A 27,772-nucleotide genomic window follows, 5' to 3' on the forward strand; every position below is an offset into this window, starting at 1 on the left:
GTACATAAATATCGTCTGTCCTCAGTTACTACCGAGATCCAAATCACGCTTTACCATCTGGCAGTCCGACGTAGGCTAGGAGAACGCTACCTGCCCCAATACATAGTTGCAACTGTAAAGTTTGTTGGAGGAGGAATAATGGTATGGGGCTGTTTATCATGGTTTGGCCTAGGCCCTTTAGTTCCAGTGAAGAGAAATATTAACGCTACAGCATACAATGACATTCTAGACGATTCTTAGCTTCCATCTTTGGGGCAACAGTTTGGGGGAAGCCATTTCCTGTTTCAGCATGACAATACACCCATGCACAAAGCACGTTCCATACCGGTGTGGAAGAACATGACTGGCCTGCACAGAGCCCTGACCCTGACAGAGCCCTGATTAGGCCTGACTGTGAGCCAGGCCTAATCGCCCAACATCAGTGCCCGACCTCACTAAGTCCCCACAGCAATGTAGTGGAAAGCCTTCCCAGAAGAGCGGAGGCTGTTATAGCAGCAAAGGGGGGACCAGCTCCATATTAATGCCCATGATTTTGAAATTAGATTTTCGACAAGCAGGTGTCCACACACTTTTTGTCATGTAGTGTATGTGCGCACGTTTTCCAAAACACACAACATGTTAACTTGTATTGTAGGGTGCGATAGCAGCATTCTGAAAAGACACTTGTCCAGCTGGTGTGAGGAAGTAGTCCTTGAGGTTGTTGAACATGTCTAGAGCAACTCTGGTTGCCCTGTCTGCTGACATGTCCCTTGGGGTCCAGGAAGCTGGTGTCCCTTGTACCACCTGTCTCCACTCTCCTGGGCGCCGGTTCCACAGTGGGTGTGGAGTGGTCAACAAATGTGGGGTGGATGTACCGTGTTGATGACTCTGTGTAGTCAGTGTCTGAAGTGTCAGTGGTGCAAAGGTCTTTGCGGAGGGCCACACAGGCCTTCACAATGGTCTCAGCTTTCTCCGGGACAACTTCAAGGGCTCGTCCCAGGATCCTCCATCTTGCAGCTCGGATCCCAAAGCAGTCCTCTGCAATTCTTCTGGCTCTTGAGTGGAGGTAGTTGTAGATCTTCATGGTGTCACCAAGGTCAGAAGAACCTTTAAAAAAAAGAAGGGTTTTCCATTAGTATTGAACAAGAACATGACGGCTTTACACATGACGACGTGTATTTGTAACAACTGTGTAGCCTATGCTTTGGACATAGGCCCTCATCCGTTTACTGGCAATGACTTTTATGTTAAGCATATATACTGAACAAAAATATAAACGCAACATGCAACAATTTCAACGATTTTACTGAGTTACAGTTCATATCAGGAAATCAGTCAATTTAAATAAACTAGGCCCTAGTATATGGATCTCACATGATTGGGCAGGGGCACAGCCATGGGGAGCCAGGCCCCACAAAAGGGCTTTATTACAGACAGAAATAATGGGCTGGCGTCGTTACACGTGGTCTGCGGTTGTTAGGCTGATTGGACGTACTGACAAATTCTCTAGAATTACGTTGGAGGCGGCTTATGTTAGAGAAATTAACATAAAATTATTTGGCAACAGCTCTGTTGGACATTCCTGAAGTCAGCATGCCAATTGCACGCTCCCTTAAAACTTGAGACATCTGTCGCATTGTGTTGTGTGACAAAACTGCACATTTTCGAGAAGCCTTTATTGTCCCCAGCACAAGGTGCACCTGTATAATGATCATGCTGTTTAATCAGCTTCTTGATATGCCACACCTGTCAGGTGGATGAATTATCTTGGCAAAGGATAAATACTCACTAACAGGGATGTAAACAAATTTGTGCTAAATCATTTGAGAGAAGTAAGCTTTTTGTGCATATTAAACATTTCTAGGATCTTTTACTTCAGCTCATGAAACATGGGACCAACATTTTACAGGTTACATTTATATTTTTTGTTCAGTATAATTACAACATCTATATTGGTATCATTTTCACATCATAAGTATAGTCACATCTATTTAGCGTATCTTACCTTGGTATGGTCATGTCAGGTTTACCCTCAGAGGAAATCCCTCGTCTCCCTCGAAGACATATGGGCTCGGTGTTTGGGTCCGCGGAAAGCAGTCTGGCCTTGTTACTGGCAGCTGGCCTGCAATGAGTTGGGAGCCGAACTTGCTTCATGAGAAGATTGCTGCATCTCCCGACCAAATGCGCCCACGTCGATCATGGTGAACCAGTACCTCGCATCGCAGACTGCCATCAGGTCCATTGAGAAAAAGCCCTTGTAGTTGTAGTACTTGCTCCCCGAGTTTGCCGGAACTAGATCCGAATATGTTTTCTGTTGACAGTTCCTGCACAACTCAGACAATTCCAACGACCCCCAAACTCTCTGGCAATTTCTTCCTATTTTGCCATGGAGGAAAAAGCTACAAAATCCTCCTCCAGGACATGCCAGATAGCCTGGCACACTTCCGTGATGATGGCACAAACTGTTGAGATTCCTAGCTTATAACTCGCAGCGACACTTTCCTGTGTGCTGCCACTCGCGAGTTCTCTCGTGGGATTTATGTGAGGGGCAAGTGGCTGAAGCAAGTCGTCAAATCTGGCAAACCGACATCTGAAAGTACTGAAAATGTATTTCCTCGTCAAGGCTTCGCATAGGTTGGACAAGAGACATGTCTTCTCCGTCGTCCCCTCTCGTAGTGTTCAGTGGACGAACTAGCCCTTTTCTCAGTCGTTTTTTTCTTCTTCTCCTCCTGAGTAGTAAGAGCAGTTCAACCTCTTGCTGTTCAAGCTCTCGAAATCACAACTCATAGAGAGACATGCTTGCTTCTGCTTCTGTGTCTATAAAGTAGCGCCGTAACGCTTAAAACACCAGACTAGCCAGACATGTAGCTAGCTAGCTATATTTGTAAACAAAAAATGTATATAACACCAGATCCGGACGTTCAAAATAGCGTCGCTAGCTACAGTCAGAGTGCCTCTGACCCTCTTGCTTGGTAAGCTACTCTGGCTCCCCAAGCCCTAGTGGATTTACACTACACAAGGCGGACTTCCTCTCTGGGTGGAACGCAACGACAATTCTGGACAAAAAGCACGCCCTTGTACGTGCATGCACGTCAATAGACAGAGTGGAGCCTTTGGGCTAACACACACACACACACACACACACACACACACACACACACACACACACACACACACACACACACACACACACACACACACACACACACACACACACACACACACACACACACACACACACACTCAGGACAACCTAGCCTACACAAACGCACCCTGCTAACATACTCACAAACACACTATGCTAACATACTCACAAACACACTATGCTAACATACTCACAAACACACTATGCTAACATACTCACAAACACACTATGCTAACATACTCACAAACACTATGCTAACATACTCACAAACGCACCTTTTAACCATCATACTCACACACACTCAGCCCAAACCCACTTCCTAGTATACACCGGAACAGACTATTAGATGAACTAACTATTCCCACAGCATTCACTCAATGTCAATCTTTCTGACAGTGCAAACACAATTGAATACACTTTTAATTGACGTGCTGTACTTGCTTATGCAAATCCACACACATTCCTATTCAATAACTATTGACACAAACTAGGAACGCCAAAGCCTGTATTTCAGTGAGTAAATAGCGACAGACCAAATAGTGACGCTGTGTTTTTCTGGAAGACAACGCAAATAATTGCATTTCCAGAGCAACCAACACATCCCCATGCTAACCGCAGCCATGGCAACAACCATCATCACTGCTCCGCCCGCCCAAACACTGTCCTAAACCCTTTAACCACAACTAGCACTGTCACCAACTGTCGCCTACACTCGCTATCGTCAATTACACTACCGTATTAACACCACGGCCATCCCCCTCACCATGGCAACGATTACCATCACCGCAGCCGTAGACGCTATTGTGGCTGGCTGAATCATCACAGTCAGCCATACAGCAATAACGAAGCATCAGATCCAGGTCCATTTCCAGACCTGGAAGCAAAGTGAACATGCACACTGCCTCTGTGTAGAAACATGACGAGACTCTGTCAATCTAACACGGCCAAACCATCTGCTGCTCTAGTGTCACACACACAATGACAGAGGAACAGAAACAGGAGCCCAGATGCGTGGCGTCCCTAGAGTACATAGACACACTGCTGGTGTTACGCTTCCATTTGGCCCACAAACAATACGATAGTACGCCTAGCTTCAGAGAGAGAGAGAGAGGAAGAGAGAGACAGAGAAAGAGAGAGAGAGAGAGGAAGAGAGAGACAGAGAAAGAGAGAGAGAGAGAGGAAGAGAGAGACAGAGAAAGAGAGAGAGAGAGAGAGAGAGAGAGAGAGAGAGAGAGAGAGAGAGAGAGAGAGAGAGAGAGAGAGAGAGAGAGAGAGAGAGAGAGAGAGAGAGAGAGAGGAAGAGAGAGAGAGAGAAGAGAGAGAGAGAGGAGAGGAAGAGAGAGACAGAGAAAGAGAGAGAGAGAGAGGAAGAGAGAGACAGAGAAGAGAGAGAGAGAGATGAAGAGAGAGACAGAGAAAGAGAGAGAGAGAGAGAGAGAGAGAGAGAGAGAGAGAGAGAGAGAGAGAGAGACACAGAGAGAGAGAGAGAGAGAGAGAGAGAGAGAGAGAGAGAGAGAGAGAGAGAGAGAGAGAGAGAGAGAGAGAGAGGAAGAGAGAGACAGAGAAAGAGAGAGAGAGAGAGGAAGAGAGAGACAGAGAAAGAGAGAGAGAGAGAGGAAGAGAGAGAGAGAAAGAGAGAGAGAGAGAGGAAGAGAGAGACAGAGAAAGAGAGAGAGAGAGAGAAGACAGACAGTTTAACTGCAGTCATGCATGGGATCAGGTATTATGTTTAGTTCCCAGTACTTACCCCTTTCATCTGCTGTGCTCCAGTGACCAGTTGCAGAGTCTTCTCCAGCTCCTTCTCAATGCGGCCTGCCCAATGCATCATTCTGAGGGAACAAAGACACACAGCTGCAACTTTAATATACAAGCTTATCACAAATATTATGAGTCGGGGAGGGTTTAAGAAAGTCAGTTCCCTTCCCTTGTTAAACCTCAAGTGATGTATATAATTGCATGTGATGCGTGTATGTTTGTGTGCGTGTGTGTGGGGTGGGGTGGTGTGTGTGTTTATCTGTCTGTTTGTCTGTATCTATCCGTCTTTCCGTCCATCACTCCCCTCCTTCCTTCTATAGACACACTGTCTTTTTTCATCTCCTAACGTCAGTTTTATTCATCAACATCCCGTCCAGCCGCCACTCATCCCTGGGGTTCTGGTTGGACGGAGCGTGAGCGTGTGTTCTTTTGGCTGGGCCTCGATCAGCAGCAGGGCTGTAATAAAAAAGCTTCACTTCTGACAGAAGTGCACAATAAGCAGGAGGCGCTCTCAGTGGATGGAGCCAAGTCTGGAATTAAGAGATCAAACGTCTGGAGCTCATCAGTTTATATCTTCCACCAAGGCTGCAAATGACTTAATGGATCAAGATGTTCACAAGCTGCTGTTCGATCAGCAAGAGTTACCAACTTAGAGTGGAGTCCCTACCCACCCAGGCATCACTCAGATAGAAATAAGAAATAATTATACTAACATACATGGGGAAGGAATAGTAATGCATAATAATAATAATAACAATAATAACTAAGTCATGTACAAATGTTAAGGAAAAGTAACCGGAAATTCTACAAACTTGAAACTGTACCCTTTCTTCTGTACTGGTTTTTGTGGTTGTGTTTTTACAAGACGGTATCAGCCGACTCTGAGCCACGCAGCCTTTCCTTTCAGACACACCCGACACTCACATCACCAGCACAACACCGTCATCTGTCTCTTAATATTACCACAAAAATAAATGTCAGCGTTAAATGTCAGATTATTTCGAAAGAAAAGACAGATCTATTAACCAATACCAATCTGCCAAGAAGTGACAGAGAGACCTGGAACCACTGAGTATAGTTAACAGTACATCATATCTGTAACCAGGACCACTGACAGGAATCAGATAGGACATAGACCTCTGTGAGTGTAGAGAAAGCATTTGTTCAAATGTTACCCACATAGAATAATGTGTCTTGACTGTGTTTATAAGGGGGATATAGAGAATAAGAGAGGAAAAGAGGCTTGCCTCTAAAAGGATGGCACGAGGCAGGTTTGCTGAAGAAAGCTCGCTGACTATGAAAAGGTCACCTGGCAATGAAGTGAACACAGGCTTAAAGTGAGACCACACTGGAGCAGAATGCACTGATGCTAACAGCTAGTGACAATACCTCTGTCCCCAAGCTAGACACACTCCTTACACAACTTCACTAGTGTACAGTCACCTATACACAAATGCAGATACACACACACACACACTTGCACATTGACAGACACAACCAAGTTGTATACATATGCATACTGCATTAAAACACACAAACAAACACAACATTGGGGGTGAACTATCATTTTACACGGTAAATATTGCTGGATTGACCTACTGACTCTCAGGCTAAGGCTGATTTATCTCATGTTTAAGCTAAGCCAATGTTGACCTTAATTTGGGCTGTTGGATCTTACTTCAAAGTTTAAAAGAAGTACTGTGAAATTATTTTCTTGGAAGCTCTAAACCCAACAATGCAGTAATCAATATCAGTGTAGTAGCCTACTAAAAATAACTTATGGTCTTGTTAGTATTAAATCCAAAAGTGTATTTTAAATATCACTATTTGTATGAGCCTAGAATAATTAATTAGGTTACATAATATGTGCATGAATAGGTCCAAAAGTAGGTGTACAATTCCATCAAATATCGTTCAGCGAGTTTGGGACATTCATTGGGTCTGCCATCCGAGACTATCTCAGGCCGAAATGAAACGAGTTGATTATCAACCCTATAGCTCTTCGTTCAAGCTCCATCACAACGTTTAAACGATGGATCTCTAAACCCACGTCATTTCTAGTGAAGTAAAACATTGAAAAATCATCCATATTCGGACTATTTTCATACGTTTATGAAAGTAAATGTTAGTGAAATTGCATATAATTTTATGCACAATATTGCAAGATAAAGTGTACATAATTTACCTCGAGATGATGTGTAAAGCCCAGTCGACCTCCAACGATAAGGAGTTTTCGTCAACATTATTTGTTTTTCATCAAATGGACAGTAGGCCTACTGTAATTGGCCAATAACCTGATGCTCGGCACACACACACACACACACACACACACACACACACGCCAGCGACAACACCCATCCACCCGGGTGTCACACTTTTCTCTGGATTGCCTTAATCCAATGTCACATTGTACATTTCTCTTCGAGGTTGTTCACTATATTCACCTCAAGGACTCTTTTCATTAGCACTACTTTAGTTCCAGTTTACATCCGTTTTTTCGAGTTACCTGGCACGTCTGTGTAAGAACTGCAGCGAATTGTGATTGACCTTGACAGTCTTAATAGTCTCTAAAAATAAGTTAATTTATTACCCAAACAACTAGCGGCCTTTTAAAATGTAAATATGGTTCGACTCGGTCTAGAAATTAAATGTAGCCTATGCGTAGAGTTCAGAAATTAGGCTATCGCGTCTATAACAATATTAATACACATGCCTTATTAGTCTATTCATACAAGAAAATAATGATTAGTAAATGTTTCGATTTATTTGGGCGGGATAGCCTAAAACAGTTACATCGAGAAAATCTTAACATACAGTTGTCTCTGTGAGAATCGCCGTCATATATCCTGCAACAGTCCACTACACGGCTCGCAGCTCCAAAAGGAGGGCTCACTAGCCAGATAACAATTGCCCATATACACAGTCAGTAGCCTAATATGTCATAGGCTACTAATGACCAACTAAGAGCGGTGTAGCCTAAAGCATGAGCTTGTGAATTATACATGTTTTTATTAGTCTATTACAATGACGTCCTCCTGTGCGTAATTGTGTAGCCAGAGCGCAAAGCATTGTTTTCTTATTTTACAAACGATGCATTGGAAGGGGAGGGAATAAATGCGGAATTATAGAGTAGTGGATTAGAGGAGCAGAATAGATGCTTTCCGAGGAGGAAAGTTCCCAAATCCATCCTTATCATATTCTAATACCCTACATGACTAGGCCTATGTAGGATATTGATATTCATTTCAGGGATCAGATTCTATATTTTCAGATCAAATAATGATTTATAAAACAGATCTTAAATTAGAGAGAGGGTCGGGGGTCGGAATCGGAGCATTAGCTCAGATATACAATCCTGTTGCTTGTTGGGGGGGGTATCCCTGAAGCAACAGTGAGGCTCCAGAATCCGACAACCTTTACTGACACAAGAGACGCAGAAAAAGTTCCTAGCATGTTTTAGGCTACACATTGTTTGAACCACAAAATGAAAAACAATATATAAGTTAATGCAATAAATGTTACAATAACATTTCAAATAGCGTTGGGTATAACGGGCCCGATAATGCTTATTAATACGATATAGGCCTTTAGGCTGAGCCCAGATTTCCTTATGCATATCGTTGTGCCTATTCTCGTTCCGACTTGCATAGCCTATTGTTGCCTACAATACAATACTGTCAATTAAGAAATGTTTTATTTACACAATTTGATGGCATATAATCAAGAAAAACTAGCTAAATCTTGATGCACACGAAGGTGAATAGCTTATACTGAACACACTGCAATAGAATGATTAGTCTAACTGTCAAACCCATTCAAATGAATAGGACATATACATACACTTATTTTTGTCATATTTAGGTCATATGTTTTCAAGCTATTAGGGTCGAGGAGAGAGATATATGCCTATATATTCGTAAAACTCAATTGAAGAGTTCGTTCTCCTTCACACCCACCTGGTGAAATGCGCGTGCAGTGCCATGGCGCAACGGGAGTGCAAGATTTGGACATCCTCGCGGGCACTTTCCCTCCAGTTATAGGCTACCTCCGTTACGGAGAGGCATGGAATTTTGCTGCTTTAAATTTACTGAATCTTTTTTTTTAAACGGTAGCATGGCAATAAAATCAGTCGAATTGCTTGATAGTTAGGCTACTTTGATTTAGTTTTTTAAAGGATTAGCATTGTGACTTGGTTAGATCGAAGTAGCTCCGCCATCACCTATGCGCCTTCTGAATGCTTTTGTCAACATTGTAGCATGTTTAACTATCCGTTATGAACACAGAAGAAAATAAAACTACTAGGTGATTTGTATTGAGCAGAAATGTTATCTAATCCCAAGCCATGATCAATAATTGAACTCCCATGCTATTATGACGAGCACCTGTGCCTTGCCATTAGTAACCCATGCACCTATCCATGCAAACAACGTCCCAGAATCGACTATATTTGGAAGGGCAGAAGCAGTAGATTAGACTATGGCTAAATTGTCATTGCTACAATAACATTCGTGCACGCGGATATATCTGTAACGTAGCTCACGCATGATTCAGAGACAGTAACTGCGTTTCTGTTTCAACATCAGAGCCCGTTAGCATCGCGCGACTATCGCACCTTTTAGTAAACCGCACCGTTTGGGCAAACTGTCCCAGTTCTGAGCTCTCAGCAGTAACCCCGTTTCCATCTCCGTAAATGTAGGCTACTTACGTGTAGTGCTGGGGGAAGCGGAGGCTCCCCGTTGCCGGCGAAGAGACGCTAATGATGAGGATAGTTTGGATTGAGAACATACAGAAAATACCGTAGGACTGAGCGCAGATCGCCATTTTCCATAAAATATTCAAGAAACTGGGATAAATAGAATGGGCCGTGAGAATAATCTCTTACAGACGAACTAAGAATAAACGCTGAGCTCCGGGAAGTGTGTCGGTTGATAGCGAGATCTCGCGCTGTGAAATCACAATCTGAAACGTATTGAGGATTGGCAGGTCAAGACAGCGGATTCGAAGACTCACAGATGCATTGACGCTGCTGCCGCCGCTGCTGCTGCTGTGCCTATTTGCGCACTCCTCCCTCTCCCTGCCTTGCACATTTGCTCCACTCACTCGCTCTCCAATGTAACAAACCGACGGCGTGAACACAAGACGACACATTCGCGCCAATATTCCAACCCGACAGACGGGGGCGCATGTCAGGCTCTCTGTCCTGTTCACCATGCAGGATTATGAGCACAAAGGAACCAAGGCTTTATTTTGGTAATAACAGGCATGGCTCTAGACGGGTAATACATTAACTTGAGAAATGTTCTTCTCTTTGTTGGAGTCAAAGTCTTTAGTAATAGTTGTTGTGAAGGACAGGAGTCATTGGAGACTGTACAAGCACCCTCAACAACCCCGAGTATTTATTCTCTAGTTCTCAAACTCTAAAGCACTGTTACTGCAGTGTTCCCTTGTGTCCTAACATATTTAACACAACATTATACTGCTGCATAATTACTGACCCAGTAAAAACACAAGGCCATAGAAACAGACATATTCAGGTGCTCCATATCCTATTACCAGGCCAGCTCTGTCTGTCTGTTCTGTCTATCTGTCTGTCTGTGTTCTGTCTGTTCTGTCTGTCGATCTGTCTGCCTGTCTCTGTTCTGTCTGTCTGCTATCTACTGTTGAAGTCGGTAATTTACATACACTTAGGTTGGAGTTTATTTTTATATATATATTTTTTTTTATTTAACTTTTATTTAACCAGGTAGGCCAGTTGAGAACATGTTCTCATTTACAACTGCGACCTGGCCAAGATAAAGCAAAGCAGTGCGACACAAGCAACAACACAGAGTTACACATGGAATGAACCAACATACAGTCAATAGCACAATAGAAAAGTATATATACAGTGTGTGCAAATGAGGTAAGATAAGGGAGGTAAGGCAAAAATTGGCCATAGTGGCAAAATAATTACAATTTATCAATTAAACACTGGAGTGATAGATGTGCAGAAGATGAATGTGCAAGTTGGCATGCTGGGGTGCAAAGAAGAAATTAAAAAAAATAACAGCATGGGGATGAGGTAGTTGGATGGGCTATGTACAGATGTACAGGTGCAGTGATCTGTGAGCTGCTCTGACAACTGGTGCTTAAAGTTAGAGGGGGAGATATGAGTTTCCAGCTTCAGTGATTTTTGCAATTCGTTCCAGTCATTGGCAGCAGAGAACTGGAAGGAAAGGCAGCCAAAGGAAGAATTGGCTTTGGGGGTGACCAGTGAAATATACGTGCTGGAGCGCGTGCTATGGCTGGGTGATGCTATGGTGACCAGTGACCTGAGATAAGGCGGGGCGTCACCTAGCAAAACGTATAGATGACCTGTAGCCAGTGGGTTGGTGATGAATATGAAGTGAGGGCCAGCCAACGAGAGCATACAGGTCGCAGTGGTGGGTAGTATATGGGGCTTTGGTGACAAAACGGATGGCACTGTGTTAGACTGCATCAAATTTGCTGAGTAGAGTGTTGGAGGCTAATGACATCGCCGAAGTCAAGGATCGGTAGGATAGTCAGTTTTACAAGGGTATGTTTTGCAGCATGAGTGAAGGATGCTTTGTTGCGAAATAGGAAGCCGATTCTAAATTTAATTTTGGATTGGAGATGCTTAATGTGAGTCTGGAAGGAGAGTTTACAATCTAACCAGACACCTAGGTATTTGTAGTTGTTCACATATTCTAAGTCAGAACCGTCCAGAGTAGTGATGCTGGACGGGCGGGCAGGTGCGGGCAGCGAATGGTTGAAGATCATGCATTTAGTTTTACTTGCATTTAAGAGCAGTTGGAGGCCACGGAAGGAGAGTTGTATGGCATTGAAGCACGTCTGGAGGTAAGTTAACACAGTGTCCAAAGAAGGGCCAGAAGTATACAGAATGGTGTCGTCTGCATAGAGGTGGATCAGAGAATCACCAGCAGCAAGAGCAACATCATTGATGTATACAGAGAAAAGAGTCAGCCCGAGAACTGAACCCTGTGGCACCCCCATAGAGACTGCCAGAGGTCCGGACAACAGGCCCTCCAATTTGACACACTGAACTCTGTCTGAGAAGTAGTTGGTGAACCAGGTGAGGCAGTCATTTGAGAAACCAAGGCTGTTGAGTCTTCCGATAAGAATGGTGATTGACAGAGTCAAAAGCCTTGGCCAAGTTGATAAATACAGCTGCACAGTATTGTCTCTTATCGATGGCGGTTATGATATCGTTTAGGACCTTGAGCGTGGCTGAGGTGCACCCATGGCCAGCTCGGAAACCAGATTGCATAGTGGAGAAGGTACGGTGGTATTCGAAATGGTCGGTGATCTGTTTGTTAACTTGGATTTCGAAGATCTTAGAAATGCAGGGTAGGATAGAAATAGGTCTGTAACAGTTTGGGTCTAGAGCACATGCCCGCGAGAAGGTTTTTTACGGCCCCTGGGATGATCTTGATTTATTATTAGAACCGGCCCGCAGACCGCAGCAAGCCGGCAGCCCGCAGATCTTTTACACGCACCAATACTACATTTCCCACAATGCAACGGTGACGCACCGAGCAGTAGGCTGCTTCATTTCAATATTTATTGGCACAGCAGTCGTCAGCATCACAGTAAAATTAACTTTCAGATACCCATCAAAAATGGCAAAACGGAAGGTGGACACTGAGAACCGGGGGTTTCAAACAAGGTGGGAGTCGGAGTATATGTTCACGGAGGTAGCTGGAAAACCTGTGTGTCTTCTGTGTGGAGAAAGTGTGGCGGTACTGAAAGAGTATAATCTGAGACGACATTATGAAACGAAACACGCGGACAAAAACAAGAATATGGACATGGAACAAAGGCTACAAAAGGCAGAGGAATTAAAACGAGGCCTCAAATCTCGACAGGCTCTGTTCAAAAAAGCCAAATCACAAGGCCAGGCTGCTGTCAAGGCCAGTTTTATTTTGGCAGAAGAGATTGCTAAATCAGCCCGGCCATTTACGGAGGGGGATTTCATCAAAAACTGCATGATTAAAGTTTGTGACGAAGTTTGCCCAGAAAAAAGGCAACTCTTTTTAAATGTGAGTCTGAGCAGAAACACCATTGCCGAGAGAGTAGACCAGTTGTCCATCAATCTAAAAGAGCAGCTTGTGAAAAAGGGAAAAGATTTCATTGCATATTCCTTGGCTGTGGATGAGAGCACCGACATTTCTGACATTGCCCAGTTGTCAATTTTCATCCGCGGAGTGGACTCCAGCCTAAGCGTGACAGAGGAGTTTTTGGCTTTACGTCCTATGCATGGCACAACTACGGGGCATGATTTGTATGAAGAGGTGTCAAGATGTGTAAATGAGATGGAGCTGCCTTGGGAAAAACTCGTGGGTTTGACAACCGACGGAGCACCTGCGATGTGTGGACACAGGAGCGGACTGGTGGCGAAGATACGGGAAAAGATGCAAGAGGAAAACGCGACAGGTGAGCTGACAGCTTATCATTGTATCATACACCAGGAAGCGTTGTGCGGTAAAGCCTTGAAAATGGAGCATGTAATGAGCATCATCACGCGCACAGTTAACTTTATCAGAGCCAAAGGTTTGAATCACCGCCAGTTCAAGGCATTTCTGACGGAGTTAGAAACGGAGCATGGTGATTTGCCTTATCACACAGAGGTGCGATGGCTAAGCCAGGGAAAGGTGCTTCAAAGATGTTTCGAGCTTCGTGAGGAGATTTGTCTGTTCTTGGACAGCAAAGGGAAAGACACAACACAACTCCGAGACGAAATGTTTCTGTGTGAAATGGCTTTTCTGTGTGACATTACGAGTCATCTGAATGCAATGAACTTGCAGCTGCAGGGTCGGGATCATGTCATCTCTGATATGTACAGTACAGTGAAGGCATTTAAAACCAAACTGACTCTGTGGGAGACGCAGATGCGGAAAGAAAATTTGAGCCACTTTCCCAGCTGCCAGACCATGAAAGAGAAGCTCTCTACCAGTGCGTTCCCGAGCGCACAGTTGGCTGATAAAATAGGTATGCTTGCCGCTGACTTTCGACGCCGATTTGCTGACTTTGAAGCACAAAAAAGCAGGTTGGAACTGCTCGGTAACCCATTTGCTGTTGACGTGGAAAGCTCACCACCAAACCTCCAAATGGAGTTGATTGACCTCCAATGCAATGATGCACTGAGGGCAAAATATGCGGCAGTGGGTGCTGCGGAGTTCGCCCGTTTCCTCCCCGACACAATGCCCCAGCTGCGCATCCAGGCTGCTCAAACGTTGTCTATGTTTGGCAGCACATACCTGTGTGAACAACTGTTTTCTTTGATGAACCTGAACAAAACATCACACAGAAGTCGACTTACTGCTGAACACCTCCACTCAATTCTGAGGATTTCCTCAGCTCAGAGCCTTACCCCGAACATTGATGAACTTGTGGAAAAGATGGGACACCACCAAGTATCACCCTCAACCTCAAACAAGTGAACATTACTGTGCAATCACATATTTAGAGTTTTTACTCAGTTCAAGTTTAAAAGTTAAAGTTTAATATTTGTTTTCACTGCATGTTACTTCTCCTTAAACAAAGTGTTGTTTTTGATTAATAGATTTTTGCACTTTATTTTATTGTATTTCAATCCAATTATATTTTTAAAATATTTCAGTTGAGTGGATGATAGAAAATTGCTATTATTGTTTTTTTCTTTGAAGTAAATTTAGCCCACTTTTGCTAAAATAGAAAATATAGGCTACTGATGGTGCCTTGAATACCGGTTTCTTTCATTTAATGTTCATGTTATGGGGATTTTTATATAAAGGAAATTTGTCTTTTGTGTCTGTTGAAAATTAAAGATTACTGACAGAGCCATAAGAAAATATTGCTTTATTTATCTGATCATATTGGAATATATTTGTTAGGTTTTCAGTAGGTTCAATTAGGTTCACTAGACTATATGCGTCATTTAAAAAAATTTCAATGAACATTCGAACAGTCCGGCCCTCGGCTTGTAGCTAAATTTTTTATTTGGCCCTCCGTCCATTTGACTTTGACACCCCTGGTCTAGAGCATCTCCCCCTTGAAGAGGGGGATGACCGTGGCAGCTTTCTAATCTTTGGGGATCTCAGGCAATACGAAAGAGAGGTTGAACAGGCTAGTAATAGGGGTTGCAACAATTGCAGTGGATCATTTTAGAAAGAGAGGGTCCAGATTGTCTAGCCCGGCTGATTTGTACGGGTCCAGATTTTGCAGCTCTTTCAGAACATCGGCTATCTGGATTTGGGTGAAGGAGAAATGGGAGAGGCTTGGGCAAGTTGCTGTGGGGGGTGCAGGGCTGTTGACCGGGGTAGGGGTAGCCAGGTGGAAAGCATGGCCAGCCGTAGAAAAATGCTTATTGAAATTCTCAATTATCGTGGATTTATCAGTGGTGACAGTGTTTCCTAGCCTCAGTGCAGTGGGCAGCTGGGAGGAGGTGCTCTTATTCTCCATGGACTTTACAGTGTCCCAGAACTTTTTGGAGTTTGTGCTACAGGATGCAAATTTCTGTTGAAAAAGCTAGCCTTTGCTTTCCTAACTGCCTGTGTATATTGGTTCCTAACTTCCCTGAAAAGTTGCATATCGCGGGGGCTATTTGATGCTAATGCTGTAAGCCATAGGATGTTTTTGTGCTGTTAAAACTCGTTTTTCAACCACTCCACAAATTACTTGTTAACTTAACAAGCTATAGGTTTGGCAAGTCGGTTAGGACATCTACTTTGTGCATGACACAAGTCATTTTTCTAACAATTGTTTACAGACAGATTATTTCACTCCAGAAGTTTGGTTCAAGTATAAACACCATGGCACCACGCAGTCGCCATACCGCTCAGGAAGGAGACGCCTTCTGTCTCCTAGAGATGAACGTACTTTGGTGCAAAAAGTGCAAATCAATCCCAGAACAACAGCAAAGGACCTTGTGAAGATGCTGGAGGAAACAGGTACAAAAGTATCTGTATCCACAGTAAAATGAGTCCTATATCGACATAACCTGAAAGGCCACTCAGAAAGGAAGAAGCCACTGCTCCAAAACCGCCATAACAAACCCAGACTACAGTTTGCAACTGCACATGGGGACGAAGATCATACATTTTGGAGAAATGTCCTCTGGTCTGATGAAACAAAAATAGAACTGTTTGGCCATAATGACCATCGATATGTTTGGAGGAAAATGGGGGAGGCATGCAAGCCGAAGAACACTATCCTAACCGTGAAGCACGGGGGTGGCAGCATCATGTTGTGGGGGTGCTTTGCTGCAGGAGGGACAGGTACACTTCACAAAATAGATGGCATCATGTGGAAGGAAAAGTATGTGGATATATTAAAGCAACATCTAAAGACATCAGTCAGGAAGTTAAATCTTGGTCACAAATGAGTCTTCCAAATGGACAATGTCCCCAAGCATACTTCCAAAGTTGCAGCAAAATGGCTTAAGGAAACATAGTCAAGGTATTGGAGTGGCCATCACAAAGCCCTGACCTCAATCCTATAGATAATTTATGGGCAGAACTGAAAAAGTGTGTGTGAGCAAGGAGGCCTACAAACCTGAGTCAGTTACACCAGCTCTGTCAGGAGGAATGGGCCAAAATTCACCCAACTTATTGTGGGAAGCTTGTGGAAGGCTACCCAAAACAATTGACCCATGTTAAACATTTATGCTACCAAATACTAATTGAGTGTATGTAAACTTCTGACCCACTGGGAATGTGATGAAAGAAATAAAAGCTGAAATAAATCATTTTCTCTACTATTATTCTGACATTTCACACTCTTAAAATAAAGTGGTGATCCTAACTGACCTAAAACAGGGAATTTTTACTAGGATTAAATGTCAGGAATTGTGAAAAACTGAACTTAAATATATTTGGCTAAGGTGTATGTGTCACGTTCCTGACCTTATTTCCTTTGTTTAGTCTTGTTTAGTTGGTCAGGACGTGAGCTGGGTGGGCATTCTATGTTATGTGTTTCTATGTTGGGTTGTCAACTAGCCTGATATGGTTCTCAATCAGGGGCAGGTGTTTTACGTTTCCTCTGATTGAGAACCATATTAAGCTAGGCTGTTCTCACTGTTTGTTGGTGAGTGCTTGTTGCCGTGTCTGTGTTTGTGCGCCACACGGTACTGTTTTCGTTCGTTCGTTTGTTCACGTCGTTTATTTGTTTTGTATTTTGTCAAGTGTGTTTTTCGTCTTCGATGCTTTTTTAAAAGATATGTATTCAACCCACACTGCGTTTTGGTCCGATCCATGCTCCTCTTCAGACGAGGAGGAAGACGAGCGTTACAGAATCACCCACCAACCATGGACCAAGCAGCGTGGTAACGGGCAGCAACAGCAGCAGCAGCAGCGGCAGAAATCTCAGGACTCCTGGACATGGGAGGAGATTTTAAACGGAGAAGGACCCTGGGCACAGGCTGGGGAATATCGCCGCCCCAAAGCTGAGCTGGAGGGAGCGAAAGCTGAGCGGCGGCGATATGAGGAGGCAGCACGGCAGCGCGACAGGTACGAGAGGCAGCCCCAGAATTTTTTTGTGTGGGGGGGGGGGGGGGGGGGGGGGGGATAAAGAGGAGTGTGGCTAAGCCAGGTAGCAGACCTGAGCTCACTCCTCGTGCTTATCATAAGCAGCGTGTTACTGGTCAGACACCGTGTTATGCAGTTAAGCGCACGGTGTCGCCAGTGCGTGACCATAGCCTGGTGTGCTATAGGGCAGCCCCCCGAAAGTGTCATGTGAGTGTGGGCATCCAGCCAGGGCATATTGTGCCTGCTCAGCGCATCTGGTCTCCGGTACGCAGTTTCGGTCCAGGGTATCCTGCGCTGGCTTTGCGTGCTGTGTCTCCGGAGCGCTGGGAGGGTGCAGTGTGTCCTATGCCTACGCTCCGCTCGTACCGGGGAAATGTGGGAGTGGAGCCTAAGGGAGAGGTGCGCGTAGTAGGCACTAGATCTCCAGTGCTCACCCACAGCCCGGTGTAACCTGTGCCTGCACTCTGGAGGGTCCGTGCTGGAGTAGTATTCCAGCCTGGGGGAGTGGTGCACCGCCTGCACTGCCCGTCTGCCCAGCACCGCCTGCACTGCCCAACGCCATCTGAGCTGTCCGTCTGTCCAGCGCCGTCTGAGCTGCCCGTCTGTCCTGAGCCTTCAAAGCCGCCCGTCTGTCAGGAGCCTTCAGAGCCGTCCGTCAGTCAGGAGCTGCCAGAGCCGCCAGCCAGCCAAGAGCTACCAGAGCCGCCAGCCAGCCAGGAGCTGCCAGAGCCGCCCGCCAGACAGGTGCTGCCAGAGCCGTCCGCCAGCTAGGAGCTGCCAGAGCCGCCAGCCAGCCAGGAGCTGCCAGAGCCACCAGCCAGCCAGGAGCTGCCAGCGCCGCCAGCCAGCCAGGATCTGCCAGAGCCGTCAGTCAGCCAGGATCTGCCAGAGCCGTCAGTCAGCCAGAAACTGCCAGAGTCGTCAGTCAGCCAGGAGCTGCCAAAGCGACCTGTCACGCCGGCGATGCCGGAATTCCCCCTCAGTCCGGAGCTGCCCCTCAGTCCGGTGCTGCCCCTTAATCCAGTGGGGTTAATAGGGAAGGTAGCCATTAGGAGGAGGCCACGGAAGCGGGGATTAACTATGGTGGGGTGGGGACCACGTCCAGAGCCAGAGCCGCCACCGTGGACAGATGCCCACACAGACCCTCCCCTATAGGTCAGGTTTTGCGGCCGAAGTCCGCACCTTGGGGGGGGGGGGGGGGGGTACTGTCACGTTCCTGACCTTATTTCCTTTGTTTGGTCTTGTTTAGTTGGTCAGGATGTGAGCTGGGTGGGCATTCTATGTTATGTGTTTCTATGTTGGGTTGTCAACTAGCCTGATATGGTTCTCAATCAGGGGCAGGTGTTTTACGTTTCCTCTGATTGAGAACCATATTAAGGTAGGCTGTTCTCACTGTTTGTTGGTGGGTGATTGTTGCCGTGTCTCTGTTTGTGCGCCACACGGTACTGTTTTCGTTCGTTCGTTCGTTTGTTCACGTCGTTTATTTGTTTTGTATTTTGTCAAGTGTGTTTTTCGTCTTCGTTGCTTTATTAAAAGATATGTATTCAACCCACGCTGCGTTTTGGTCCGATCCATGCTCCTCTTCAGACGAGGAGGAAGACGAGCGTTACAGTATGTAAACTTTCGACTTCAACTCTGTCTGTCTGTCTGTCTGTCTGTCTGTCTCCCAATCAAAGGAAAGGTTGAAGACATCCTGACCCTGTGTCAGTCCCCAGGTGATCTGTATCTCTCTGCTCATCTCTGGATGTGGTGTGACAGGGTGTTTCCTCCTTCCTCTGTTGATCTTTGTTCAGTTGATCAGTGGGGGACATGCAAGTGCACTCTCCTTACAGAGGCAAACAGCCAGCGCTCCACAGGGTTCCTGTGCTGTGCAGCAGCTCTGTCAGTCAATGACAGGTAGCCATGAAGACACAACTCAGTCAGAGATAAAAATCGCCCCTGAATGTAGGAATGAGGACCTTTTGCTGTCATCTGCCATGCAACAATGTATCAGCTAAATATGGGTTTGTTTAGCAAGCCATTAATGGACTATAGTTTAGGTTAGATTGACCAGGTAGCTCGCTCACTCCCCCTTGTCTAGAGCTTTTGACTCCCACTAGTCTGATCCAGTCAGACAGTAACAGGTAGACATGCTGAGGACTGATTCATTATTCCCAATGGGACACCAGCCTTAATTGATACTCTGATGATGTATTCTAATCAGCACATTTCCCATCATAATACTAATTATACCAATATAAACAGCCATGGAATAAGCGATGAATGAGTCACACACCTATACATAGAGGATTTCTGCTGACTCACAGCAGTCCTGATTTCTCCTTCCTTTCAAACGTACGCAACGTGATCCTAAAGCACCTGGCCCACGGGGCCTAAGGAGAGAAAGATAAATGCAACTGCCATTCATAACCACTAATTGCGAGTCATTGCAAAGTATCCATCACACAGAGAGCTGACATGTGTAGAGGGTTTAAAATATACAGCTTCACCATGACTACATCCTTACAGGGAAGCTTATGGACTGGAGGGAGAATGATGTCACAGACAGATACCCAGTGGTGGAAAAAATACTCAATTGTCATACTTGAGCAAAAGTTAAGATACTTTAATAGAAAATGACTCAAGTAAAAGTGAAAGTCACCCATTAAAATACTACTTGAGTAAAAGTCTAAAAGTATCTGGTTTTAAATGTACTTAAGCACAGTGGAGAGTAAAAAGTAAAAGGAAATGCTATACCTCAATTCCTGATATTAAGCAAACCAGACTACACCATTTTTTTATACAATTTTTTATAGACAGCCAACGACACACTCCAACACTCAGACATAATTTACAAAGAAAGTATTTGTGTTAAGTGAGTCCGCCAGATCAGAGGCAGTAGGGATGACAACACATTATATTTATACTTGAGTGAATTGGGCGATATTGCTGCCCTGCCTGAGCATTCAAAATGTTACGAGTACTTTTGAGTGTCAGTGTAACGGTCCTGACCTGTTTTATGTTGTTTTTTGTATGTGTTTAGGTCAGGGCATGTGTTTTGGGTGGGCAGTCTATGTTATCTGTTTCTATGTTTGTTTTGGTTGCCTGGTATGGCTCTTAATTAGAGGCAGGTGTTTTGCGTTCTCCTCTAATTAAGAGTCATATTTAGGTAGGGTGTTCTCACTGTTTGTTTGTGGGTGATTGTCTCCTGTGTCGTCGAATGTATGTACCATACGGGACTGTTTGGCTGTTCGTTTATTTTGATGTCGTCTGTTTCCTGTCCGTGAGTTTACGTTTAGTTATGTAAGTTTATGTTCAGGTTTCGTCAACGTCGTTTTCTTGTTTTGTATATTTGAAAGTGTTTTGTTTTTCGTGTTGCCATCGTCGTTGTAAATAAAAAGATGGCTTATTTCCCGAAAGCTGCATTTTGGTCTGATGATCCTTCTCTCCTCTCCTCGTCCGAGGATGAGGAGAGAGACAGCCCTTACAGTCAGGGAAAATGTATGGGAGTAAAAAGTAGATATTTTCATAAGGAATGTAGTGGAGTAAAAGTAAAAGTTGTCAAAAATATGAATAGAAAAGTAAAGTACAGATAACCTAGAAAATAACTTAAATAGTACTTCTAAGTATTTTCTTCCACACCAGTGGAGATATCATATAGGCTAATGAACACGGCATTTAAAATATATACACTACCGTTCAAAGGTTTGGGGTCACTAAGAAATGTCCTTGTTTTTGAAAGAAAAGCAAAAAAAAATGTCTATTACAATAACATCAAATTGATCATGTTCCGGAGTTCCAAATTAAGCAGCAGCAGCTGAAAAGATGAGCTCCTACAAATATTGAAATTTAAATGTTTTTTAGAGTAAAGTACATCGGAAAAAATCAAAAGAAAACTGCAAACTGAATAGGAGACCAAACAAGCAGCAAACAAAGAAGAAAGGCTTTTGAAAAAGTAACAATTTTTTCATAAAATTATACCGTTTTCTTAGCTAGCTAAGTTGTTTACCTGTTGCTAGGCAGTTGCTAGGGACATTCCTGGAAGAAGCTAGCTAGCTAACAAGGAGTGTCTAGTTGGCAGAAGAGAAGAAGGGACAAAGAAGGGACAAAGTGGGACAAAATAAGGACAGAAGAAAAGGGAAAGGGGGGAAAGGGGACATTAAGGTGAAGCAGTCCTCTAAAGACACAAAAGACAATAATACAAGAAACAACACTTCTATTGCCTCTCCCTCTACGATACGCACTTCCGGGTTGGAGTGAGTAGTTGCATTCCGCTTTGCTCCACAGGTAGTATTACATTTCATTTCATTACAGTACAACAGTTTGATTTGTTTGATCTTAGCTGGCTACACAGCCGTCTTTGTATCCAAGATAATTGTGTAGTCTAGAGTAATTGTCGAGGTTACCTAGCCAGTTAGAGGTTACCTAGCCAGCTACACGTTCAAACAAAGTCAACAACGCAGCCACTGCTAGCTAGCCTATTTCACCAGCCAGCAGTACTATATAATTTTAGTCAATAAGATTTTTTGCAACGTAAGCTTAACTTTCTGAACATTCGTGACGTGTAGTCCACTTGTCATTCCAATCTCCTTTGCATTAGCGTAGCCTCTTCTGTAGCCTGTCAACTATGTGTCTGTCTATCCCTGTTCTCTCCTCTCTGCACAGACCATACAAACGCTTCACACCGCGTGGCCGCTGCTACTCTAACCTGGTGGTCCCAGCGCGCACGACCCACGTGGAGTTCCAGGTCTCAGGCAGCCTCTGGAACTGCCGATCTGCGGCCAACAAGGCAGAGTTCATCTTAGCCTATGCTTCCCTCCAGTCCCTCGACTTCTTGGCACTGACGGAAACATGGATTACCACTGATAACACTGCTACTCCTACTGCTCTCTCCTCGTCTGCCCACGTGTTCTCGCACACCCCGAGAGCTTCTGGTCAGCGGGGTGGTGGCACTGGGATCCTCATCTCTCCCAAGTGGACATTCTCTCTTTCTCCCCTGACCCATCTGTCTATCGCCTCCTTTGAATTCCATGCTGTCACAGTTACCAGCCCTTTCAAGCTTGACATCCTTATCATTTATCGCCCTCCAGGTTCCCTTGGAGAGTTCATCAATGAGCTTGACGCCCTGATAAGTTCCTTTCCTGAGGATGGCTCACCTCTCACAGTTCTGGGTGACTTTAACCTCCCCACGTCTACCTTTGACTCATTCCTCTCTGCCTCCTTCTTTCCACTCCTCTCCTCTTTTGACCTCACCCTCTCACCTTCCCCCCCTACTCACAAGGCAGGCAATACGCTTGACCTCATCTTTACTAGATGCTGTTCTTCCACTAATCTCATTGCAACTTCCCTCCAAGTCTCCGACCACTACCTTGTATCCTTTTCCCTCTTGCTCTCATCCAACACTTCCCACACTGCCCCTACTCGGATGGTATCGCGCCGTCCCAACCTTCGCTCTCTCTCCCCCGCTACGCTCTCCTCTTCCATCCTATCATCTCTTCCCTCTGCTCAAACCTTCTCCAACCTATCTCCTGATTCTGCCTCCTCAACCCTCCTCTCCTCCCTTTCTGCATCCTTTGACTCTCTATGTCCCCTATCCTCCAGGCCGGCTCGGTCCTCCCCTCCTGCTCCGTGGCTCGACGACTCATTGCGAGCTCACAGAACAGGGCTCCGGACAGCCGAGCGGAAATGGAGGAAAACTCGCCTCCCTGCGGACCTGGCATCCTTTCACTCCCTCCTCTCTACATTCTCCTCTTCTGTCTCTGCTGCTAAAGCCAATTTCTACCACTCTAAATTCCAAGCATCTGCCTCTAACCCTAGGAAGCTCTTTGCCACCTTCTCCTCCCTCCTGAATCCTCCTCCCCCTCCTCCCCCCTCCTCCCTCTCTGCTGATGACTTCGTCAACCATTTTGAAAAGAAGGTCGACGACATCCGATCCTCGTTTGCTAAGTCAAACGACACCGCTGGTTCTGCTCACACTGCCCTACCCTGTGCTTTGACCTCTTTCTCCCCTCTCTCTCCAGATGAAATCTCGCGTCTTGTGACGGCCGGCCGCCCAACAACCTGCCCGCTTGACCCTATCCCCTCCTCTCTTCTCCAGACCATTTCCGGAGACCTTCTCCCTTACCTCACCTCGCTCATCAACTCATCCTTGACCGCTGGCTACGTCCCTTCCGTCTTCAAGAGAGCGAGAGTTGCACCCCTTCTGAAAAAACCTACACTCGATCCCTCCGATGTCAACAACTACAGACCAGTATCCCTTCTTTCTTTTCTCTCCAAAACTCTTGAACGTGCCGTCCTTGGCCAGCTCTCCTGCTATCTCTCTCAGAATGACCTTCTTGATCCAAATCAGTCAGGTTTCAAGACTAGTCATTCAACTGAGACTGCTCTTCTCTGTGTCACGGAGGCGCTCCGCACTGCTAAAGCTAACTCTCTCTCCTCTGCTCTCATCCTTCTAGACCTATCGGCTGCCTTTGATACTGTGAACCATCAGATCCTCCTCTCCACCCTCTCCGAGCTGGGCATCTCCGGCGCGGCCCACGCTTGGATTGCGTCCTACCTGACAGGTCGCTCCTACCAGGTGGCGTGGCGAGAATCTGTCTCCGCACCACGTGCTCTCACCACTGGTGTCCCCCAGAGCTCTGTTCTAGGCCCTCTCCTATTCTCGCTATACACCAAGTCACTTGGCTCTGTCATATCCTCACATGGTCTCTCCTATCATTGCTATGCAGACGACACACAATTAATCTTCTCCTTTCCCCCCTCTGATAACCAGATGGTGAATCGCATCTCTGCATGTCTGGCAGACATATCAGTGTGGATGACGGATCACCACCTCAAGCTGAACCTCGGCAAGACGGAGCTGCTCTTCCTCCCGGGGAAGGACTGCCCCTTCCATGATCTCGCCATCACGGTTGACAACTCCATTGTGTCCTCCTCCCAGAGTGCTAAGAACCTTGGCGTGATCCTGGACAACACCCTGTCGTTCTCAACTAACATCAAGGCGGTGACCCGTTCCTGTAGGTTCATGCCCTACAACATTCGCAGAGTACGACCCTGCCTCACGCAGGAAGCGGCGCAGGTCCTAATCCAGGCACTTGTCATCTCCCGTCTGGATTACTGCAACTCGCTGTTGGCTGGGCTCCCTGCCTGTGCCATTAAACCCCTACAACTCATCCAGAACGCCGCAGCCCGTCTGGTGTTCAACTTTCCCAAGTTCTCTCACGTCACCCCGCTCCTCCGCTCTCTCCACTGGCTTCCAGTTGAAGCTCGCATCCGCTACAAGACCATGGTGCTTGCCTACGGAGCTGTGAGGGGAACGGCACCTCCGTACCTTCAGGCTCTGATCAGGCCCTACACCCAAACAAGGGCACTGCGTTCATCCACCTCTGGCCTGCTCGCCTCCCTACCTCTGAGGAAGTACAGTTCCCGCTCAGCCCAGTCAAAACTGTTCGCTGCTCTGGCACCCCAATGGTGGAACAAACTCCCTCACGACGCCAGGTCAGCGGAGTCAATCACCACCTTCCGGAGACACCTGAAACCCCACCTCTTTAAGGAATACCTAGGATAGGATAAAGTAATCCTTCTAACCCCCCCCCCCCCCCCTTAAAAGAGTTAGATGCACTATTGTAAAGTGGTTGTTCCACTGGATATCATAAGGTGAATGCACCAATTTGTAAGTCGCTCTGGATAAGAGCGTCTGCTAAATGACTTAAATGTAAATGTAAATTATCAGAAATACAGACATTAGACAGTAGACATTGTTAATGTTGTAAATTACTATTGTAGCTGGAAACGGCTGATGTTTAATGGAATATCTACATAGGCGTACAGAGGCCCATTATTAGCAAACATCACTCCTGTGTTCCAATGGCATGTTGTGTTAGCTAATCCAAGTTTATCATTTTAAAAGGCTAATTGATCATTAGAAAACCCTTTTGCAATTATGTTAGCACAGCTGAAAACTGTTGTGCTGATTAAAGAAGCAATTACAACTGACCTTCTTTAGACTAGTTGAGTATCTGGAGCATCAGCATTTGTGGGTTTGATTACAGGCTCAAAATGTCCAGAAACAAAGAATGTTCTTCTGAAACTCATTAGTCTATACTTGTTCAGAGAAATGAAGGCTATTCCATGCGAGAAATTGCCAAGAAACTGAAGATCTCGTACAACGCTGTGTACTACTCCCTTCACAGAACAACACAAACTGTCTCTATCCAGAATAGAAAGAGGAGGCATCTGTTTGCGAAACAGATGCCTCACAAGTCCTCAACTGGCAGCTTCATTAAATAGCACCCGCAAAACACCAGTCTCAACATCAACAGTGAAGAGTCGACTCCGGGATGCTGGCCTTCTAGGCAGAGTTGCAAAGAAAAAGCCATATCTCAGACTGGCCAATAAAAATAAAATATTAAGATGGACAAAAGAACACAGACACTGGACAAAGGAAGATTGGAAAAAGGTGCTATGGACAGCCAAATCTAAGTTTGAGGTGTTCGGATCACAAAGAAGAAACATTGTGAGATACAGAAAAAATGAAAATATGACGTCATCTGTCAAGCATGGTGGAGGCAATGTGATGGTCAGGGGGTGCTTTGTTGGTGGTAAAGTGGGAGATTTGTACAGGGTAAAAGGGATATTGAAGAAGGAAGGCTATCACTCCATTTTGCAACGGCATGCCATACCCTGTGGACGGCGCTTAATTGGAGCCAATTTCCTCCTACAACAGAACAATGACTCAAAGCACAGCTCCAAACTATGCAATAACTATTTAGGGAAGACGCAGTCAGTTGGTATTCTGTCTATAATGGAGTGGACAGCACAGTCACCGGATCTCAACCCTATTGAGCTGTTGTGGGAGCAGCTTGACCGTATAGTACATAAGAAGTGCCCATCAAGCCAATCCAACTTGTGGGACGTGCTTCAGGAAGCATGGGGTGAAATCTCTTCAGATTACCTCAACAAATTGACAACTAGAATGCCAAAGGTCTGCAAGGCTGTAATTTATGCAAATGGAGGATTCTTTGACAAAAGCAGTTTGAAGGACATTAAAAATTAAAAATCATTATTTATAACCTTGTCAACGTCTTGACTGTATTTTGTATTCATTTTTGCAACTCAAGTATACCATGGCCTGACCATTAGTGGTATAAGAACCCACTTTCTCCTGAGCTATTGGTTCAGTGTGGAGCAAACTGAAGGGCCAACAGCACAATGGTCTTGTGTTGACCAGTGGGGAGTTCTTTGCGTTTTCTGTCTCTTTTATTCCTTTGTAAAGTCACATTGGTGTACCAGATTCTAGGGTTAGTCACCCCAGGGCCTGGATCTCATTGTACAGACCGCTGACATGCTTATAGCGAAATCCACTCTTTATTAGTGATGATCGATCCGGGCTAAAGGATGAGCTGGGTGAAAACACACAGATCAATGGCCTCAAGTCCCATTGATCCTCTAGAACCCTCAAACTCAGCTCTGGACCACAAAGCCAGTTCCACTGCGTTTTCTTCATTTTCCCCTATAATCAGGGACTGATTTAGACTTGGGACACCAGGTGGGTGCAATTCATTATCAGGTAGAACATAAAACCAGCAGGCTCCGGACCTCGTAGGGTAAGAGTTGAATACCCCTGCTCTAGACGCTAGGAGGCAGACATGGGCCGGGCCTCTGTACCCCAACCTGCTCCTTCTCAAAGGACAGTTAGGCCCTCTTAAAGACATTCTCCGGAACTTTGGCGACTACTAGGTATTTTTTTAAACCTCCTGCTTTGTGTTGGATGTGTTAATGTAGTGCATACATGCATAATGAGCAGAATTACTGTTTTACCTTAATTAGCCTCAAAATCCCTTTTTGAATGCAACTGTTTTTTTGGAAGCTGTGCAGCGCCATTTTCCCTTCATTTTCCCCCACGTGGGCCACCCCCTAGCATTTGAGTTCAACCAATGAGTTTCAGCCCTTCGCCATATGAGTGACAGCTAGCAAGATGCACATGATGCACACACAGAAGAGCAATGATGTAGTGTACATATCTGCACATATGTGTTTCATTCTATAGCTAGAGGACTCCTGACATCTCCAGGAGTGATAAGTATTATTTATGTTTTCATCTGTTAGACTGTTTTTTTCCTAGCTAGGGCCATCTACTTTAAGTGTGGTGTGTCTTCCCAGTAGCCTACTTGGTGTGTGAACTTGCAGATCACTTTGACACATCAACTAGGTTTAAGGGGCAGGGCAATTTGTGACTGTTGTTTTCGTAATCCGTGCTGTATTGGAGAGGGAGGGGTTTCTCCTCTTCTAGGCAATCAGTAATTAGTACCGGGAGGTGTATTCTTCACCTTTGCAAGGTAATTAGCAATTAGTGTTAGTACTTCAGTCTCCCCTGTTTTCTCAGCAGCAG

At 45.3% G+C, this 27,772-nt stretch overlaps 2 protein-coding genes across 6 annotated transcripts in view; one reads left to right on the forward strand and one right to left on the reverse strand.

The window, feature by feature from the left end:
- The window catches only part of LOC129814952 (voltage-dependent calcium channel subunit alpha-2/delta-2-like), a 264,188-nt gene extending 254,174 nt beyond the window's left edge, over positions 1-10,014 (reverse strand). For 4 of the 5 annotated variants that reach the window (XM_055868130.1, XM_055868128.1, XM_055868131.1 and 1 more), the window contains exons 1-2: positions 9,585-10,014; positions 4,872-4,953 (exon numbers count right to left, since the gene is read on the reverse strand). In XM_055868130.1, coding sequence (XP_055724105.1) covers positions 4,872-4,953; positions 9,585-9,700 — 198 coding nt within the window. In that variant the 5' untranslated portion in view covers positions 9,701-10,014. The remainder of the gene's footprint in view (positions 1-4,871; positions 4,954-9,584) is intronic. The other variant, XM_055868129.1, reaches the window with a different exon arrangement.
- A 2,291-nt stretch (positions 10,015-12,305) lies between these two features.
- LOC129815952 (general transcription factor II-I repeat domain-containing protein 2-like) lies at positions 12,306-14,915 on the forward strand. Its single transcript, XM_055870163.1, has one exon. The coding sequence runs from the start codon at positions 12,520-12,522 to the stop codon at positions 14,338-14,340; it is 1,821 nt and encodes a 606-aa protein (XP_055726138.1). The 5' UTR covers positions 12,306-12,519; the 3' UTR covers positions 14,341-14,915.
- The last annotated feature ends 12,857 nt before the right edge of the window (positions 14,916-27,772 follow it).

Source organism: Salvelinus fontinalis, chromosome 18 (genome assembly GCF_029448725.1).
Source record: "Salvelinus fontinalis isolate EN_2023a chromosome 18, ASM2944872v1, whole genome shotgun sequence".
Lineage (NCBI taxonomy): Eukaryota > Metazoa > Chordata > Actinopteri > Salmoniformes > Salmonidae > Salvelinus > Salvelinus fontinalis.